This window comes from Podarcis raffonei, chromosome 6 (genome assembly GCF_027172205.1).
Source record: "Podarcis raffonei isolate rPodRaf1 chromosome 6, rPodRaf1.pri, whole genome shotgun sequence".
NCBI classification, from domain to species: Eukaryota; Metazoa; Chordata; class Lepidosauria; order Squamata; family Lacertidae; genus Podarcis; species Podarcis raffonei.
The window spans coordinates 58,825,008-58,844,877 of NC_070607.1; the positions used below are offsets into that span (position 1 = coordinate 58,825,008).

At 42.0% G+C, this 19,870-nt stretch overlaps 1 protein-coding gene across 5 annotated transcripts; it reads right to left on the minus strand.

Annotated features, from left to right (window-relative positions):
- Position 1: 1 nt before the first annotated feature.
- Positions 2–18,895, minus strand: RBBP5 (RB binding protein 5, histone lysine methyltransferase complex subunit). 5 transcript variants are annotated; one of them, XM_053393286.1, is made up of 14 exons: positions 18,609–18,895; positions 16,130–16,155; positions 15,609–15,781; positions 14,344–14,484; positions 13,308–13,470; positions 12,070–12,179; positions 11,517–11,636; positions 9,945–10,098; positions 9,763–9,834; positions 9,193–9,310; positions 7,397–7,466; positions 6,257–6,486; positions 5,124–5,318; positions 2–1,549 (listed from the first exon to the last, which is right to left on the minus strand). In XM_053393286.1, the coding sequence occupies exons 1-14, from the start codon at positions 18,625–18,627 to the stop codon at positions 1,524–1,526; spliced, it is 1,617 nt and encodes a 538-aa protein (XP_053249261.1). In that variant the 5' UTR covers positions 18,628–18,895; the 3' UTR covers positions 2–1,523. The 5 variants fall into 5 exon arrangements, with proteins under 5 accessions (XP_053249261.1, XP_053249260.1, XP_053249264.1 ...); XM_053393285.1 differs by having other exon boundaries at positions 2–1,552; XM_053393289.1 differs by having other exon boundaries at positions 5,241–5,318; positions 18,609–18,892.
- Positions 18,896–19,870: the final 975 nt, after the last annotated feature.

A 19,870-nucleotide genomic window follows, 5' to 3' on the forward strand; every position in this document is an offset into this window, starting at 1 on the left:
GTTTAATAAAACATACTTCTTTATTTACAAACACAAATGCTACCATCACAGCAGTACTTTATGAATAACTAGCAACCAATCACACTATCTGGCAGGTTTTGTACAAGCTACAGGAATATCAAAATAATTAAAGCAAGCCTGAAAGAAAACTAAGTGATGGACACTGAAGAAGAGAAACCTGCAAAAGCTGGTTGGAGTCCAGGACACCATATTATGCAGAGCAGTGATTGCTACCCAAGCAGCCTTCCCATCTTTGGATGGATTGGCAGGTTGAAAGTAGTAGGATTATACAGCGGAAGGCTGCACAGAACACCTGGTGGTTGGGGATGGCATAAATTATATCATACAGTAAAATATATGGGACTTCAAATCAATATTTTGAAGTTAGTTTGCACGTTTTATCTCTGCATTTCCCAATTCATCCCATGGGCCAATTGAACCTCCTGCAAGATGCTCATGTATATTCTGGAGATTGGGGAGGCGGGGGGGGGGGAATAAATCTCCTGATTTAGGAGACTGATAAGACTTTGGATAAACAACTACAATGGCAAGAAATGAAAATGAAGGATGCAACCTTTTCTAATGCAGGCCCAGCCAAAAACGGAAATCTCTGGATGGCTTAGGATAGCACACAAAGCAGAAACATAAATGACTTAAGCAGTATATTCCCATGTTTTGTGTGCAGATTCATCTAAACATTCCCAGGGAGATGCTCATTTGCCTGGCACATCCTCGAGTGGAGAGAAAACGAGCGTCTCTTGAGCTGTGGAAGTCCAGCATGGAAACATGCTGAGACGTGTGCCACTCATGCTTTGGCCTGACATCATCCCAACCCTCTTCTTTCTTTCTAGATATACGTCCACTGTGCCCTCCCTGGTTCTTGCAATCAGTATCCAATCAGTTATAAAGCTCTTTGGAGTCATTTGGATTCCAAATGTCTGTTCCAAACCTGCAAAAGCAGGCAACTTGTAAGGTTAAGTTGTCTTGCTGTATAAAGGGTACCTAAAAATCATGTCTACCAAGTCAATGCAAACCAGTGTGAATAATGCAGATGAAATAATGGTGCAAAGAGTAGTTTGCTTAACTAGCAACACTGCAATAGGAACGTGCTGGGATCCACAGCAGCATGATGGGTCTTCATGGAGACACGACAATCATCCTCTTGAGAATTGAATGATGCAACAGAAACTAAAAGACCTTAAACTTGGAGGCAAGCAGGTCTTCTCATCCTGTGACAGACTTCATTGTACTTTGGGGAGCAAATGCAGACTAACCAGCAAAAAGCAGTTCCTTTCCATCAGGTTCTCTACAAATCTTCTTTCCTGAGAGTCAACAGTTTGTTCACTGTTAGCAGGAAGAGAGGATTGGGGGAAAGCATTTTCCTCTTCCATAATTTGCATTTTCTTCTTTTTTTACTGTCCCCTGTATCCATAGGTAGCCAGGTCACTTGTCCTGACCATAGTAGCTTAAAGTCAGTCCATTATCTGACTGAATAAGGAAAGGTGAGGAAGGTTGGGAAGTCTTCATAATAGCTCTGAAATACCACCACCTGCTAAAAGAAACACCAAACCAAAAATCAAATATTTTTGAATACTAAAAAACAACATTTTTAAAAGGACTCTCACAGATACCTGCAGCACCAGAAGCTGGATTGTACAAGACCACTCCCAAATGACGCAGAGAGGTTAAAGGGGAAGCTTTTGTCCAACATGTTATGATGCTTCATTTTTCTGCTTTTGATTAGAAGTCTTTAAAAAGGTTTTTAAAAAAGGGATGTCAGAACTGGGTAAGATCTTTGAGAAACTCAGTAATTCCCTGCCACTGGGATTTCTGCAAGCTTACCTGGTTTAAATATAGGGAATAAGGAAGTTGTACAGACTTGTGTTGTAGCTAGTAAGCACACTTGCTGTCTGTGAACTCTGCATGGGAAAAGGGAAGGGATTATTGAGGATGTGGACAGCAGGCAGGCAGTTGAGGCAGGAGCTGTGCGATGATTACAGCTCGGTATCAATTTATTATCCGTGCTCTGTGCAAGGCAAGGAAGCAGCACAGTGTTCTGTCCTTTTCTGAGCTGAAATTTTCCAGAGACTAAAAAGCACAAGTTGAAATGTGCTTTTGAACAATGGAGTCTTGATATGGTTACTTACAAGTAAATACCAAGAATAAAGCCATGTTTACAGTTATATCTTTTCCTGAATCAAGATAGTTGTATATAAATATGTTGCATGGCACTTGAGTCTAAGAAGGCTTTGAACCTCAATAGGAATAGAGCAGTAAGTCAGGGAGGTGCCTAACAGCTCAATCCCCCCTGGGAGTAGATGGCACTTCTGAGTGATTAAAATCATTAGGTTTGGGATAAGCCACGAGGAGGCATTTTGTGTCTCCTCCAAGATGGAGCCTGGAATTCAAAATGGAACCTCAAACACTAATGTCTGATATGCCTAGTGGCTTGACTGCAAGGCTTCCCACACAAACCAACAGACTGAACTTAAATAAAACCTTTTAAATCCTAAAGCAGGAAAGTTCCATAAGGAACTTTTTCTGCCACATTTTACTTAATAATAAGGTGCGTGTCAGCGGATAAGGCATTCAGTATCAAGATTTTTATGTCTGACTGTCTTGACTGAACACCAGCAAATGAAACAAATGACTGCCACTCTCCCAGCAATGGTCCAAAGGAGGAAGCATATTTTTGCCACAAAACTCAACCCCATGTAGGGATGCCACAACTCTATAATAAAGCAGCCACCTAGCAGTAAGCACTATGTTTGGATCATGTAGTATTAAAATAAGGGATCTCTTTCTCCCTTACAGTTTTTAAAATAGTATTTTCTTCAACCTTTTTTTAAAAGAAAAACATTCCTTCATTCAAATCTGGTACAGCTTATTGGAAGCCAGAGAGAGATATTTCAGAGGCCTGTGGGCTGCCAGTTTGCTACCCCTGCTTCAAAATATTATACTTAAGGAAAAGCATGTTGCATAGGTGAAAAACCACCACTCAGTGGTAGATCACATGCTTTCCTTGCAAAAAGCCACGGGTTTAATCCATGGTTGGGCAGCAAAGGACTTCTGCTTAATATCCTGGACAGCCACTGCCAGTCAGCAAGTACAATGCTGAGCTAGGACTAAGGGTTTGATGCACTGTAAGGTAGCTTCCTATTTTCCCCCAGAAGGTTGTTGAAGAAAAGACAAGCATTTTCCTAAGCATTTTTAATTAACAAAAAAAAAAAAACAGGCCAGAGCTTGACTGTGAAAAGCAGAGCACCTGCTCTACAGTTCATGCCTTGAGTGGGTCAACATTTCTGAATACAGGAGTTGTATCTGAGTCTAACAGAGGATAGCCCAAAGCACCAATTTGACTGTAAGCCCACACCAGGAGGAAAGATGAAATACTGTTCTTCTGGCACAGGCATCCTGTTAACTTGGTTTCTTGCCTCCTCTCATAGGCAGGCATCTATTCCTGCATCAGCTTGAATGGTTCTGTAACACTCCCCAAATAAAGTCACAAAGACTTCATAGTTGCAAACTTCTAAACATATCTAGAAAATTGTGTGTGTGTGTTTTTTTAAGGATTTGGCCGCTAACTCTGCTCTGTCCAAGTAATATGTTTGCATTGTCAAAAACATGAACAATGAATGGATGGTATCTGACTTCTTCAGAGAAGACTCATGGAAATCTATGGACTTAAGCTGGCAAATGTTAACTTGCCCATTCATTTTGATGGGCCTGTTTCAAGTATGATTTAGTCAGATACCCATACTTTTTAACATGGTGGCTCTCCTACTATAGTTTAAGATTTCAGAAAATGTGTAGCATGGTGCCATTTGATCTCAATCTCATTTCTGCAAAACTTCAAGGGTACCTTTTGGCAGGGAGGGGATGTCTTACAAGAAGTTGTCCCACTGAGTACTTACTAAAACAGTTTTGTTGAGAAGCTACAGAACAAACATAAGTTAGCAGGAAAACAACAAAGCAAACAGATTTCTGCTTTGGAAAGCTGCCACATTTCGTTCATTGCATCACTTGTAAGCAATAACTCAATGAATTTATTAATACTACAAAAGCAACTTAACAGGAGCAGAGCAGGAAGGACAATGAGCAAGCTGGGTAACACAGGACCAGCAGTGAGGGAAAGAAAGGGTTAAAAAAATAGCTGTTCTGGAGATTATAAAAAAAAATCACAGCAATAGCTGCTGAACTTCAAGGACATACAAAATTTTGCACATACATATCACATCTGAATCCCTATTACGTGTAACAATTTTTATATAAGATATGATCAAAAGTCACTTCCTGTTCCTTGCAAAACCCACTTTCTCCTGCCTCCTTGAACTTTGTCAAACTGGGCAGAAAGCAGCTTTCCCAAATTTACACACAATTAGAGGAGTAAAATATGGGCATTGACCACCTGCATAGCACTGAAGTAACGGTATGTAGAACTCTCGCATTCAACTTACTGCCAGTATTATTGAACTTGCTTAGATAAAATACATAGAGCCAGTTTTAAAACTCTTGGTAGCAACCTTCCAACGAGCAAGCAACTGTCCAGAGCATGGATCCATAATATGGACACGTCACTAAATTTTCATAGGCAGTGAAACTCAACCACAGTCACCAGAAATGCTACTGTGGGATAGCTATTCCCTTTTCCCCTTTAATCTTTTCTCTTTTTTTTTTTTTTGCAGCATCAGATATTTCACAAGAGTGTCATGCAACAATATTTTAGCTCTGCATGCTCCCCATCATTTTTTATCTCTGCTTTGGACTCCAAAACAGCCTTCACGACTAGCAAATTTGGGTTGTGTGGCGCCAATGATGTGCACTCCAAGGAGGAGAACCCGCAAGTTAATGGCTTGATGCCATTTCTGTATGACACGTCTTAATTTTCTCAGCCTTCGCATTATTTACTTGCTGTGCCTACAAGTTGTGGGTGCCTATTGTTATTTGCGGACACAAGGGCAACCATCCTGTTCCAGGAAGCAAAATTTTGTCTGTCCTTGAAAGCAGAGCAGCTAAAACACTTAGCAAGCAAATGCCGTTTGGGGAGCTAAAGTGCTAAGGCTATGCCATGTCTGTACGAAGCAAGGTCACCAAGCAAGCAGACGCTCACGCTGGGTCCTTACCTGGCAAAGGCTGTCCCAGCTCCGCCTGCACTTTACCCTTCGCTGCTCCTTCCAGAGGTAAAGAACCTCTGTCCCCTTTGTAGAGTTTCGGTTTAAATGGAGAATCTTTCTCTTTACCTTTTGATCCTTTAGGCCTGCCTGCTTGCTTCTTCTTGGATTTACCATCTCCTTTCACACCCAGAAGCGGATGGACTTCTGCGAAGGAAGAGGCAGGTTTGGAACAGGAAGTACATCTTTTCAGTTTACAGTGCATTTACTTGCCCTGTGTACTTTGCAGATCTCTGAAGGCTCATGCCATACCACAAGAAAGGGGACTTATGGCATTTTCCTCTTTTTTTAGAAATAAGAAAGGGAGAGCAGCGGTTCTGAATCATTTTAGGACAGTAGGATGAGCCAGAAGTTAGAATTGAGTTGAGTTTGCCAGCAGTTTGTTGTATAGAACCGAAGAATAAACTGGTCTACTCAGGTCAAGACAGCACCTGGTCCAGGTGCTTTAGAGGAAATGTATAACACCACAGGTTACTAAACAAGTACTTCAGCTAATTGACCATAATTTCCATTCAGTGGTCACAGATAGGAGGAATGCCTCCCCACTGAGGAGTGTAGCCAGACAAAAAAATCTAAGCACGTGAGGAAAGATTTAGTACTGTTAGCCCCAAGTGAGTAAGATAATGAGATATAAGAGGACAAGAAACATAGGGATCTTACTTGCTTAAATTAGGATTGCCATACACCTGGATTTTCCTGGATATAGTGGCTGTTGGAAGCAGTGTCCAGGTGGAAATTGCGGAAATGTCCAGGAAGATCTGGACGCATGGCAAACCCATGTTGGAAGTCTAGATTTTGCTGAATTCCCTTAAAAATAGTTCAACAACTTCATTCTTTTTCAAGATTTTGTAAAGCTCAACAACTTAGGGCAAAACTCTAAAAAAACTCAACATTTTTTGTGTCCACTTCACTTTTTGAAATATGGCAACCCTAGCTTATCTAGCAGTTTAAGTGCCCTGTCAATTGTAATGGCACAAGCTGAGAAAGGAACTTATTTACCACTCACAGCCATTTTCGCTAAGTTCTAATATAATCTGAAGTTATGAAGATATTGGACAGCAGCAATGATAGCAATTCTCCCTCACCATCATTGGGTACTCCCTGCAGTTCTATGTTGGTTGTTTTAGGTTTCTTCTTTGGTGGCTGAGGTCCATCAGACAAAGACTGCCTCTTCTTCTCAGAGCCTATTCCTTCATCAGGTAAGGCGGTCTGCACTGCATCTGGTGGAGGACCATAAGGGTTTTCCTCCGGGTCTTCCACTTCAGGAGCAATAGGCAAGTACAACAAAGCTTTGGAGTCTTCCAATTCTTCATCACTGCCAAGGAAATTGTATTTTTTCCCATTAAACACACAGAACTCATGCTACAGGATTGAAAAAACACACACAAGCACAATTTTGTTCTTGTGTTCTTATCCAGAACAAGAGCTACACTGACCTCCAAAATTAGCCATTCAGACACACTCTACAGCAGGAATGGCTAACCCATGGCCCTTCAGATTTTGCTAACTATGACCCCCATTATCCCTGGCCATTGGCCGCACTAGATCCAGAACTTCTCCTGCAGGTCATTTTGACTGGTGAGTGGGGCTGCTCACCTGTAAATCATATGGAGGTCAGGTGATTCAACTTCAAAGGTAGAATCTGAAATGTCCTCCCGTTCTTCCTTTGCAGCCTGGTTTGAATTCAAGCTGAGTTGTAAAGGAAGAACTGGGAGCACTTCTAAGCAACTCTTCCTTTCCATATGCAATTGAGCCCTTTTTGAATTTGGCATCTTTTTCTGTCGCTGCAGGATGACAGAAAAAAGAGCCAAATTCAAGAAACACTGAACTCTACTAGAAGCTGTAAAGAAAGAACCAAGTTTAACTGTCGAGCGACATCAGGTGATGGTCAGGCGGCCATAATTTGAGCCAAACCACACAGCAGCCCAATGGGAAGGCCTGGGGAACCTAAACAGGTTCATAGGGAGGCTCTGCCTTGCTCATATGAAAAGATACGCATATTTACTCTGCAATCCTAACTGGCCTAGCCAGGGAGAGTCTTACTGAACACAGGGTGACTTTCTTCAGAGTAAGCCTGCACAGAACTGCACTGTTCATCTATTAAAACCCGTAACTAACTAAGATTTCTTTAATTAGTTGACAGTCCTAACGAACATATCTTTTTAGTGATCAGCAAATATTTATTGTGTGCAGTCTTTCAACACCCTCGCCGCCGCCACATTCACCTGCTACAAAAAGCAGCAATGGGATCTACACTGGTGACGTCCACTTCCTCATCCTCCGCAGCATCAGCACCTGATAACCAAAGAAATTCTAAATCACAAGTTGGCAGCAACAGAGAGGTCTCATTGCCAAGCTTCATCTAATGCCTAAATAAGCACTATGTCACAAAATTAAACTCATGCTGTTCTGATGCCTAACTTCTTACAAAATAATTAGCAATGGAAAAAAATGGCAATGAGAAGTGAGCCTCTTTTCTTCTCCAGACTTTTTTAAAAAAATCCTGCTGTATACTTACCTTGTTTGGCACCACCACAAATCTGTGCTTTTATTGCCTTACATTCAACCTTGTTTCCCTAGCAACAACTATGACATTTCATTACTGAAGCTTGTTTGCCTAGGTACATTGTTAAAACATAAATCTTGTAAAGGTGAAAATAAGTGGAATGTGAGCCTTTGCACCGACTTCAGTAATCATGTCCCCTTTTTCCTGCTTAAATTCTGCAGGAAGTACCTGCTTAAATTCTGCAGGACTGCGGTTTGTGTCAGACCAGATTGCAGCTAAATCAGCTGTCAGTGAACAAGCCATTAAGCACCAGTGGTAGTTTTAAATGCCCACAGAACCTTGATCAGTAGGATAACAACTCTCTGAAGACATCAAACAGATGGCTACTAAAAGTCTGGAAGTAAAGAATCGGAACAAGGATTCTTGCTTGGCTGAAAAACGCAACAGATAACTAGGGAAGAACAGAAGACAAGAACCTTGGACTGCAAGAACCCACGAGTATAGGAAGTAAGGACTGAAGACAATATAAGAATCAGTAACGGAAGACACATCAGCACCACTGGAAAGGGAGCATAGATGCAAAGGCATTCTCTGGAAACAAAACTAAATGAAAGTTACCTAGTGGGTAGTTTGGGTACTGGAATAACTAACCTGGGATCCCAAAACAACACAGAATAAGGAGTAGTAGCAGCAAAAACTAGAAACAGTTTGCTAACGCTTATACTAGACGGGCCATGAAATGGGTCTTGATATGTGGCCTATAGATTCAAAGGCTCAGACTGTGTTAAATCAGAACTGTTAAATTTGTATCTCACACCTTGAATACAAAATGTTCCTGAGGTGGACAAGATACAAGAAATACTAATACTGTATTGGCCTGAATATAAGCCACACCCGAATATAAGCCGCACCTTTAAAATTGGGGAGGAGGGGAAAGAAAAAAAGAAAAAATACCCGAATATAAGCTGTTCCCTTCCTTGCTGCTCCTGGCTGCATACTGGGGGGTGGGGGGAGCCGTACTGCGTTGCCAGTGGCCTTTCCGCTTCATTGCTCTCTCCCTTTCCGGCTTTGGGTTAGAGGATGTGGGATTATGCGTGGGGCAGGTGCCGTTTTGCGACGCTCCTGGCGCTGTTTGCCCCATGCTCCTGGCTGCATACCGTAAGGTTGTGAATATAAGCCACATTTAAACTTTTCACGGTCGGAATTTGGGGGGAAAGTGTGGCTTATATTACTGTATATCATCATACCCAGAAAGGGCATCACTGATTATTATGTTTTTTACTCTGCCATTCACACACAGGTGATGATGTTTCAGAGAATAATACTGAGGTGCTTTTTGTACCTCAGTATTATCTTGTACCATGATGTGCACCAAGAGGCGAAGATTGCTTGCAGCTCCAGTTCTGGGGGCAGAGGAATGGGGTAATCTGGGCTGATGCTACACAATAAGGATGCACAGCTATACACAGTCCATATACTTTTACACTGGGCAATTTCAGTCAATGCATTCTTTACCTGTCTGCTCTGGCTCGCTCTTATCTTCATCTTCTATGTCAAACTCAGACTCTCGCTCTTCATATTCTACATTTTCATCCAGTTCCTTAAAATCAGGTGCAAAGGCACTCCAGTTTTCCTAAGCCACAAATCCAAAGAACATTTTACGCTTGTGCCCTGGTACAGCAGCTATATAATCACACCCGAGCTATGCACCAAAGTGCCACAAACCATGTGCGACATCATAGGACCAGTCCTTCTTTGAGATACAGAGTCACAAGGCCTACTAAACAAGAGGGCTAGTTACTTGTTTTACGTAACGTGAAATCAGGATCTCTTTCATCTCTTCCCATTTTTCTTCTCTCCTCAGTGAAAGTCATTCTTGCAACCCTCTGGCTACAAACAGTTTTTTTATCAGTTTTGAAATTATTTGATTCTCTCTGGTGAGTATTTTTAGAAAGATGTTGGTCCTGCAGTGTAAAAGCTTATGCAAATAATGGCAAAAAATAAAACCAGAATGACCAATGAAATAAGGGTCATCCAGGGAAATTAAAGTGTAGAAATGGAAGAAAATGCATCAGTACTACTTACCACTTGATTTTGAGCCCATATGGATACTACACCACTGGAAATAGAAGCGATGATAGGTCGGACAGGATGCCACTAGATTATACCAGAAAGAGGGAAGAAAAGTGGTACATTTTTTAAAATACAGTCTGGCCCATTGCTGTGACAAGATGAATCCTGTTAGAAGGAGACAATGCAGTACTTACTGCCACATCTAGCAACAGCTCTCCCCTTGTGCCATGGAGGATTTTCACTAAGTTCCCAATGCTCTTCTCCCAGATGTACAAAGCATGCTGACGTGCTGACCCTGCAACAATGTACTCCCCATCGCCAGAGAAACAGCATTTCTTCCAAGGCGTCCTGCAGAAATAGCAATTAACAGGACCTTGTTCAAGTGTACACTAGGGAGAAGCAAGGGTTCAAAAGAATTGCAATTGTTAAAAGATGATTATGCACAGCTGGAAGTGGGCTTCTCTGAAACTGCAAATAGTAAATTCTGCAATGCAAGTTATACAAATCGGTCAAGTCAGGATACGTTCCCCCAAAATAACTTCTTTGATCTTAAGTCTCACGCAAACAAATCTAGAAGAAAATAAGAAAGCTTGAAAAACTATGTGAAGACTGCAGTTGCTTCACTTGCCTTGCTATTGATTTGTTGCAGACTTTGGTGCTGTGTTCAGTCACTTTTATAAGCAACCAGAACTGATGTGAACTTATAGAAAAATATAATAATAGGACAGTAGCTGGTGCAGAGGAGTGACTTAAAAACTGTGAGAAGGACTTCGCTGGCAACTAAGCAAGGAACTGTCAATGACTCCCATCATTCCATCTGGCTGCTTCAAAGGGAGCATTGAGATGAGCCCCCACCAGCCTAGCAAAAACCAGTTCTATTTTCATTAGCAGCCAAACAACCTAGCTGCATCAGAGGGAAAAGTGAGATAGCAAAACACCCCAAAATGCCACATGCCCACCCCGTTGCCCCCACCCTCAGACGACTGGCCATGACTATCTTAGTTTCCTCTTCCCAGACTATGAGTTTTCTGTTCTGCAGGGCATTTGAAGGCTTTAACTGTAGTGTGTCTTAGTGGTTTTAGATCTGCTAACCAATGGCTGTTCTAAGCTCCTGTGATCTGTGTTGCATTTTATTGTGTTGGCTTTTTGCATTTGGGTTTCATCCTGGGTTGGAAATTTAAGATTGACTGCAGGTTTTACAATTTAATTGTTATGTTTTAAACCAACTTGTCTAGAAAACTTGTTTATGAAGCGTTTAACAACTAGAAGATATAATATCAATAATGAAGATTTAAAACTTTTAACTGCCTTGAGTGCACTGGCAGAAAGATGTTTTATAAATGTAGTAAAGGCAGCAATTAATCCAAACACTGCCCTGTCTATGAATCTCAGGCTTCTCTGTACACTACATGATACTATGTTAGAGATTGTATTTTGAATTTAAGTAAAAAAAATACAGCCTATTTTTTTGGATTACAGAAGACTCATTACACCCCCACCCACCCATATTCAAAAGGTAATTGTGGACAGTGCTGCACAATGTAGAAAGGGGATTCTGCTTTACTGCAGAAGAAAGGGCTCTGAGAGCCAGGAAGCAGGCAATCTGGACCTAGTTCCTTTAGAACAACAACACTCAAGGTCTTTAGGGGGTAGAATGCTTGTTTTTCAAGCTTTGAGAAATGAAGTTATACCAGAGGACAAACTAGCAGTAGGGCCTTTGAATACTGAAAAGCACATGCCCTTGACTCAAGACAGTTAATTCCTACCTGTTCACCAAGTCCTGCAGCTTTTGCATTGGCTCTGGTTCTCCATCTCTACCACAAGTCAAGATTTCCCGACCATCATAGACTCTGATTATGCGATCAGCAGTATTTATTAGAAAGCAACTGAGGGAGGGGAAAGAGATACAAAATGCTGTAATTATACCATTCATTCCAAATATATTGCTGAGCCACTGTGCTCCAGCAGGTTATATAAGAAATAGGATAAACCCATAGACCAGGATCCTAGTATTATTATTAATACTTTGTTGAATTTATTTGTTACACTTCCACCCAAGCCTCTAGGTGATATACAATAAGAGTTAATTAAAAGCATCCAATATAGGAATATCACTATAAAATAATTAAAACTAAATCACCAGCCAGACTAAAAAGTAATGAAACTCTTACCCCTACAAGCACTGGCAAGTTAATCGAGTACAAACTAAGACCAAAGGTACAACCAAATACCTCCTTTAGGCCTTCCCAAGGACAATGTTATTTGAACAGCAGCTCTCCATGTATGAAAGTGTGAACAGAGTCAAAGTCTTCAACTCACCTTCCTTTTCGAGCAAACTCTATAGATTTAATAGCTGTAGTATTGCTGGTTCCTGTAGTTACTCTGAAGGAAGCAACAAGGTCCTGAGTGTCTGTCTTTAAGACCAAGATCTAACAACGTAAGTAAAAATAAATCAGGTAACTTTCACTGTGACCTTTTCACCACATACACTTCTTGTTTAGAGTTCATAAGGAAAGGCAATAAAAGTCTGCACAGACATCAAAGTGTGCTATTAAAAGTCAGCCCTGTCAGTGATTTATGAGACAACTAAGCAAGGAACCATGTCTTCCTCTCTCATCAATAAAAAGGAGAGGTTAGTGGCAAGTTCAACACCAGCAACACCATCAATTTAAGACAGTGAAATCCAATGGAGCAGGTATGGAATTAGAGTAGACAATCTCTGTGCAGCAACTGCATACAATTCATTCTCTAAAATGGGATCTGTCCAAAAGAAAAAGTCCCATGACGACATTGTTCACTACATTAAATTCTGAAGGTTTCTTGGACACAGATGGGTGCGGGGTGGGAAATTTCAAAGCATTTGGGCTGTTTATTTAAATAGGAAATATTATGAAGTTACACAGAGTTAGTATCTGATTCGGTTCACAGCAGATATGTCAGAGTGCCTAAGCTGAATTCTTTATTAAAAAATATAAGCTTTCATTAGAAATGTAAAGAAGCCAGCAACTGCATACACTGCTAGAACTGTTAGGGAAGAATGTCAATAATGTAGATCAAGCAATGATGATGTACAAAAGGGTGCCAATGGGTGTGTATGGGTGTGTGTGGAATCTTCTCACATCCATCAATGGGTTGAATGTGGCATACACAAACTATAGTCAAGGCCCTATGGTGCAGTTGTCTGTGATCCTCACATGTTAACAACCTTTCATTTCTGAATAAGATAATTTTTTTCTGCATAGTCTATTTTAGATAATGTGTACCCAGCTGCTTCATCAAAGCTGAAATAATTTTTGCTTAGACTCATGATATTCCTGGAATATTCTGAGCTGAGAGAGAGAAACAGAGACAGAGACGGAGGGGGAGGGAGGGAGGGAGGGAGGGAGGGAGGGAGGGGGAGAGAGAGAGAGAGAGAGAGAGAGAGAGAGAGAGAGAGAGAACCAAGACAGCAATAAAGGGAAGCCCATTTCTTCTATTTACAACACTTCTAAGGCGAGTCATACAAATCAGATAACTGAACCCGCTACCCACCAAATATTAGTTCAGTGAGTTCTCACCTTCCCTTTAGCATTCCCCGTGTAGATATATTCCCCTCGCCGGTCAAAAGAAGCCACCACATTCAGATCAGAATCATCATCCACTGGTAGGACAACATGTTTTGAATCAGACAATGTTAGCATGACAGGTGCAGACTTCATTGGACATACCAACACCCTGTTTCTAAACAAATAGAAACCAACAAGAAACAAAAAAAGAAATTTTCAAATTTTCTATTTTCTTACCTGGTGTCTCTTTTGGAAAAGGGGAAAAAGGGGTGGGCTAAAAGGAGGTTTCTAAGGATGCAGGAACTTTGTGTATGTCTGAAAGAAGAGGCTTCAGAGCTAGAGATCAGCGAGGACAAGAAAAAAGAGAGAACACAGAGATGAAGGGGATGGGATCAAGGCAGGGAAAGCCCTCCAGGCAAAAGGCTTAGGGATGCAGACAAGAGACTGCAGATAGAAAGCAGAAGCTTGGCAGAGCCCTTTCTTGCATGAGGTGTCTGCATCTTTTTCTTTAGAATCATAGTGGTTTTCCACAAATGCAAATTAATGCAGATTTAATCTATTACATGGCTACTATTCTTCAATCACATGGCAGTCATGCTTCAAAACAAGTAGCAGCATATTGAATTGGGCCATAAAGATGGCCACCCACTAGGATTAAGAGTCTCGGCATATACAACTATCTGTGCAAAGACCCCCTCAATGCCAGATGTCAGGAGGTGGGAGTGGGAGGTGAGCAGTCAGTGGTCTCAGGCTGCACGGCAGGATCCCGGTAGCCCTCTCCACGGGTTGGCTATATGCATGGAGGGGCCACTTCTGAAGACTGCTATTGAACTATCACCAGCATATTGATGACTTCCAGGAACAAAGCTTCAGACTTGTTGCACGGGCTCCCGCTAGAGAAGTGATTTTGATGAATATGGCCCACAGTAAAGAACTGGGTTGAATAAGGCAAATGATGGAATATAATCTTGATTAGAATACGGTAGGCAAGAAACCATTCAGTTTTCAAAGACTGCTCTAGGGAAAGGTCTTTGTTAGTATTACTTACTGATCGCGGGGATGGTACTGGACTTTCAGGATCGGAGAAGGGAAACGAAACCTCTGGTCACAATCACCAGTCAGAACATCCCACTGAGATACCATATTATCAGTTGACGCACTCACCAATTTGTGGCCATCTCGACTCCAACTGGAAGAGAAAGTTCAAGATCGCAACCTTTGTTTTGTTGCTATCCCCACATATATTATTTAAAATGGTCAGAGCTACTGGCTCATAATATGCTTTCAAATCAAAAGAGTGTTCTATCAAAGGAACATCCAAGTAAATGTATTTAAACTGGGGTGCCAGTATACAGAACTGACCAGTTAGTTTATCTGCTTTTGGGACTATTATTTTAACCACACTGAAGTGAATAGTGCTCTATACTGCAACTCAAGCTATATTTACTCAGATACCAATGCATTTATAGCAGAGCCGAATGGTGATTGTAAACTTTCTTGAAACAAAGCATTTGTAATAAAAAATACTTTATGGCTTTTGCACTAAAAAGCCTACAAAACCCAGAAACAATACAGCAAAACACTGAGGGTTTTTTTTCCTACTGCATGTTATTAAAAAATCCAACAATGAGGTCCTGAAGTATCCAATAAAAAGTAACAAGCAAAATATTTCTAGAATGATGAAGTTCAAATTCAAAAAGTTATCCGTGCTGGAAAAGGGAAGTTATTTATTTATTTAAAGCTTATATTCCACATTTTCCCAGCAGGTGGATGCAAAGCAGCGAGGATCAAAAGAAAGGATAATTTCATGAGCTCAAAGGGATTTAGACTTGTTTTTCTTTGATAGCAGCATCCCATGTTGCAAGTTAAACTGATTTTGAAACTGAAGGGCATTTCAAAAGTAGTTTGTGATACAGAATGGAGCTCATCAATTCAAAGAAAAGATCAAAAGATCCACCGGGTGAGCATAAGCCCCTTGCAAGAATCTAAGAGGCAATCGGATTCTCAGTCTATAGCTGTGATCCAAAGATACTGAATGCATGTGGGGAGGGGGGCATGAATCATCTGTGTAGCTGGATCTTTCGTTGATTTTTTCCCCCTGCAGCAGCTTTCACTATCAAAGAGATGACTTTAAAAACCAACTTTCTTTTTTAGCTCTTGGAGTGTAAACGTCATGCAGAGTTCAAGCTGTGTAAGTTTCAACTTGTGAAAATGATATACTGAACACATGACATGCACACTGTGTTTTTTACTTAAGCTGAGAGTATGCTATCAATCAATCATATTTAACTCATATCGAGATAAATTTCTTACCATAAAGAACAGACCGGGTGGATATGAGCACTTATGATTTTTGCTATGCCTCTTGTCAAGAAGTCCCAAATGACAATCCGACCATCATTACAACCTACTGCTAAAAGTGTGCCCCACCTGTTAAAAGTACAAGTAAGGGCCATACTAATGCAGTCCAGTGTGCCATCAGCTTCCTGAAAACAATGAAAGGTATAAAAATCAATGTCAACCAATTTCACTTCAAAGCTATATAGCCAGTACGCTTCACACCTTTGAAATGTCTTAGGCAAAGTAAGGCCACTGCTATTTGAGAGATCACCTAGACACTGAAGGGAAAGTATGCACGAGATTAAAAATCAGAAGTTGAAGGGATGCTCGTTTTCAGATAGACATGTTTTCCTGACGCACTTTAACATACACCAAGTATCCACATTGCAGTTCAGCAAACATCTGCTTCCCATCTTCAAACATAATAAAACCAAGTCACAAGCCAAACAACATTAGAATAGAATGTGTCAACTTTGAGTGAGGGAGACATTTACCTCTGGATAGTTCTGTCCAAATGATTCTGAAATAAAACAGAAGTATAAAGCATGAAATAAGTTATACAGTACCACATTCTTTGTGTTATACAATACTTCAATTTTTTTTAAAAATGAAAGTATGCTGTTTATAATGAAAAATTTGATCCCAAATGTCAGGCATCGGCCCTTAACTCTCATCAGCTCCAGCCAGCACACCAAATGATCTAGGATGAGAACAGTTATATAGTCCAGTAACATCAGGAGGGCCACAGGTTCCCCACCATGGTTATAAATCAGTGGTGAGTGCTAAGTGGGCCCATAGTTCAAAATCTGGAGGTAGTTCTAGCAACAAAGCACAGACAACTAAAATATTCTTAACTTGGCAAGGTGGGTGCAAATCAGCTATCTAGGTAACAATAAAATAAGACTATAGAGCAGAATGTAAGTGCATGACATTTGATGTAAACATGCAGATGCCAAGCATTACAAAATTATCACAACTCTCTGTAAGAATAACCTCAGTATTACCTTGATGTAATAACCTTCAAAAAGAAAGGGCTCTGCTTCTAATCCTACTTATATGGGAAGTGAGGAAGGTAGAAGAAAAATATGTAAAGCCATGCTTATAGGGGCTTTTAATCTGGGGTGCTCACATTGTTTTTAGGCTACTTGTGTTAACAGTAATTATAAACCACCATAAGATATAGGTTATTTTATTGCATTAATTACGAGCCATCTAAATGTGTTGAAAATGAATGGAAGATAATAAATTTAATAAAATTGTTTTGTTTTTTAAAAAAACCACCCTAAGACTGAGGGTCAAACTACATATGTTAAAATGCATCTTTGCACTTTGCAGAATTCTTAAAATGCAAATAACATCAACTGAGGGTGGGCTTACCATTCGTGGGAGGCAAATGGGGGATTTCTTCCCAATGTAGATACTGGTTTTAGAGGCGGGATTATCCTCAGGGTAATAAAAGGTGGGGAAAGGGTTAAAATTCCTCTCCATGGCTGCCCTCATGCCCTACCAGCTGATGCTATTTGCATTTTCAAAACTTTCGTAAATACAAAAATGCATTTAATGCCACATCCACTTTGACTCTCTGTTTTTCTCCTATTCAGGGGCTGGTCAGCTAGGACAGGTGTGGGGAACCTTTGATCCCACCGCATGTTTTGAACTACAATTCCCATAATCCCCAATAAGTATGGCCAATAGGCAGAGATGGTGAGCCCAAAAGGCTTCCCAGACCTGAACTATCACTTAATGCAATGATTCCCCACTTTGTCAAGTAGTCTGCTTTTTCTGGTTTTGTCTTCCCATGTAGGACGTGTCATGGACCACTTGCATAAATATCAAGAGGCATTTGCCCTGCAAATACCTTTCCAAAATGCCAATGGTTTCTGCTTAAGATACAATAATTTTGCAAATTCATCCTTTGTATGTGTATGTGGGCACTTTGCATGTGGATCCTCTTTCCTTTGGAGCAGGCAGTAGCACCAGGCGCAGTTTGGTCCTTCCCAGGTCTTAAATCAAAAGCTAAAGAACCTAAATTATTCCCCTTCCCTACTGAGAATACACCAACTGAAAACAGGTTTAGAAATCAGTGAGACTGGTTAGGATTGGGCTGTAAATATGTCTAGGAAAAGCTTTGATCAAATTCTGAGAAACCTTTGAGCAGGATGGCAAACGGGTTAAAGTGAACCAGATCTTCCAGGGACAATGTGGGGTATCACAATGTTTCAGCACACTGAATGGACAACGCTTATCTCGCACGTTAAAAATGTGTGATCCCTAGGGTGTACCCTTGACGCATAACCAAACGCTGGGCAGCACAAACACAGAAATGGTGCGATGCTACACATGCTTGCTTAGAAGTAACAGCCACTATGTTCAGTGGGGCTGACTCACGGCTGTGTGAACAAATACTGCAGCCTGAAGAAACTTCTTTGGTCCCAAGATACTAGAAACCGAGTGGTCAAAACTGGCATGGCTGCCATGGCAACGGGACTGTCAGCTTGTTAGCAACAGGGCAGGCAGGAGGAAAGAAACCTGCCATGGGAAATCAAGCACCCCCATGACTTCAGGGAAGCAGTTTCTGCCAGTGGAGGAGGAGGAGGAAGAGGAAGAGAGGAAGAGGTGAGCAGCGAAGGTGGGCGACGACGAATTTACATGCCATTAAACCAGCCCCCAGGGCTGCATCCCCTGACTTTTTAGCTGATGACGAACTTAAAAGAGGTGTCAGTCGGTTTTACTCTGCCAAGCCGCGTTTTGTGCAAGCGGCGTGAGGAGGGGGACCTTCTCCCAGGAGCCGCCCCAGCCCAAGCGCTTCTCCGGCCCCGGGTCCGAGTCGGGTGCCCCGGCACTTCGCTGCCTTCCAAGTCCCAGGCGCTCCGGCCCCTTCGCGCAGCCCAGCCGCCCGCCCCGGCCCCCTCCCGCCCCACCAAAGGGAAGGACCGAGGAGGTCTCGACACGACCATTTAAAAAGCCACGCACCCAGCAGTTCCAGATTCATCTTGGCCACTTTCTCGCTCCGTCCGATCCCGCTCCGGAACCAAGGACCCCGGGGTCCTCGCGCACACCCAGCCAAGGGGCCCGGCTTAAGGCTCAGCCTGACACAACCGCAGCCCACTCGTTTCGCAGGGCTCCGGTCCGGCTTCCGAGTCACGCCGAACTCCGGGCCTCGACGCTCGCCTTATTCGCTTCGGGACAGCGGCGAACAGCGTCTCGGGGCAAAGGGTTTGAGTGGCGTCAGGAGCAGGCAGTCGCCAGGGCAGCTACGAATCCCAGTCCGTCGAATAAAGAACACCGGCTCGAAACGAAGCAGCGTGCGCGAAGAGTTCCGGGAGGCGGGCGGCAGCGGAGGAGGAAACGGGGCTGGCGTAACGCATGTTATTCTAGGGCAGGTATGGGAACCTGCGTGCCTCCAAATGTTGTTGAAATCCGGCTGCAACCAGGTTATCCTGGCTGAGGCTGATGGGAGTTGTAACCCAACAAGATCTGGAGAGCACCCGGTTCACCTTCCTGGCCTGAAAGGGAAATCGAGAGGCATGTTGTGATAGCCGCAGGGCTTGTGGGGGAAAGGCATCTACTGAGCCGCCTTTTCTCTCCAGATTACAAATATCCATAGCTGTCAATTTTTCCCTTTTCTTGCGAGGAATCGTATTCGGAATAAGGGAATTTCCCTTAAAAAAAGGGAAAAGTTGACAGCTATGCAAATATCTGGAGAGAAAGAACTGAGATATTGAAAGCAAAGCAGGGTAGCTATGCTTGGGAAATGGCTTCTCAATCAGTGCTGTTAAATGCTGTATGTAAAGGTAGTAGAAGCAGCAGCTGTAACGTGTTTTGACATGATTTTATGCGGGTAGTTTTTAGACTTCCCTTCGAAGCAAATCCCAAATTTTCTTGTACCTCTTTCTGATAAACCACTGCCCTTACTGTCATATAACCTTACCACATAGTCTGGAATTGTTTCAGCACCAGAAACACAACCCTTCTGTCTCTAGCAGTTAAATCTGTTGGGACATTTACTAAATATTTACTAACTTGTATTGTTTCTGAAGCAGGTTCAAGACAGGCGGTTGCAGAGTAAATGAACACACCACAATGCAGCAAGTGGAAAGCATCTTTAGCTTTCCTTAAGTGGGTGGTGGTGATAACAGTGCTCCTTCTTGGGAGGGATATGAGTGATACAGTACATAAGTATTTCAATTTTATGGACGGTGCACTTTTTGAAGTTATGTTTATATGGAAAGTGG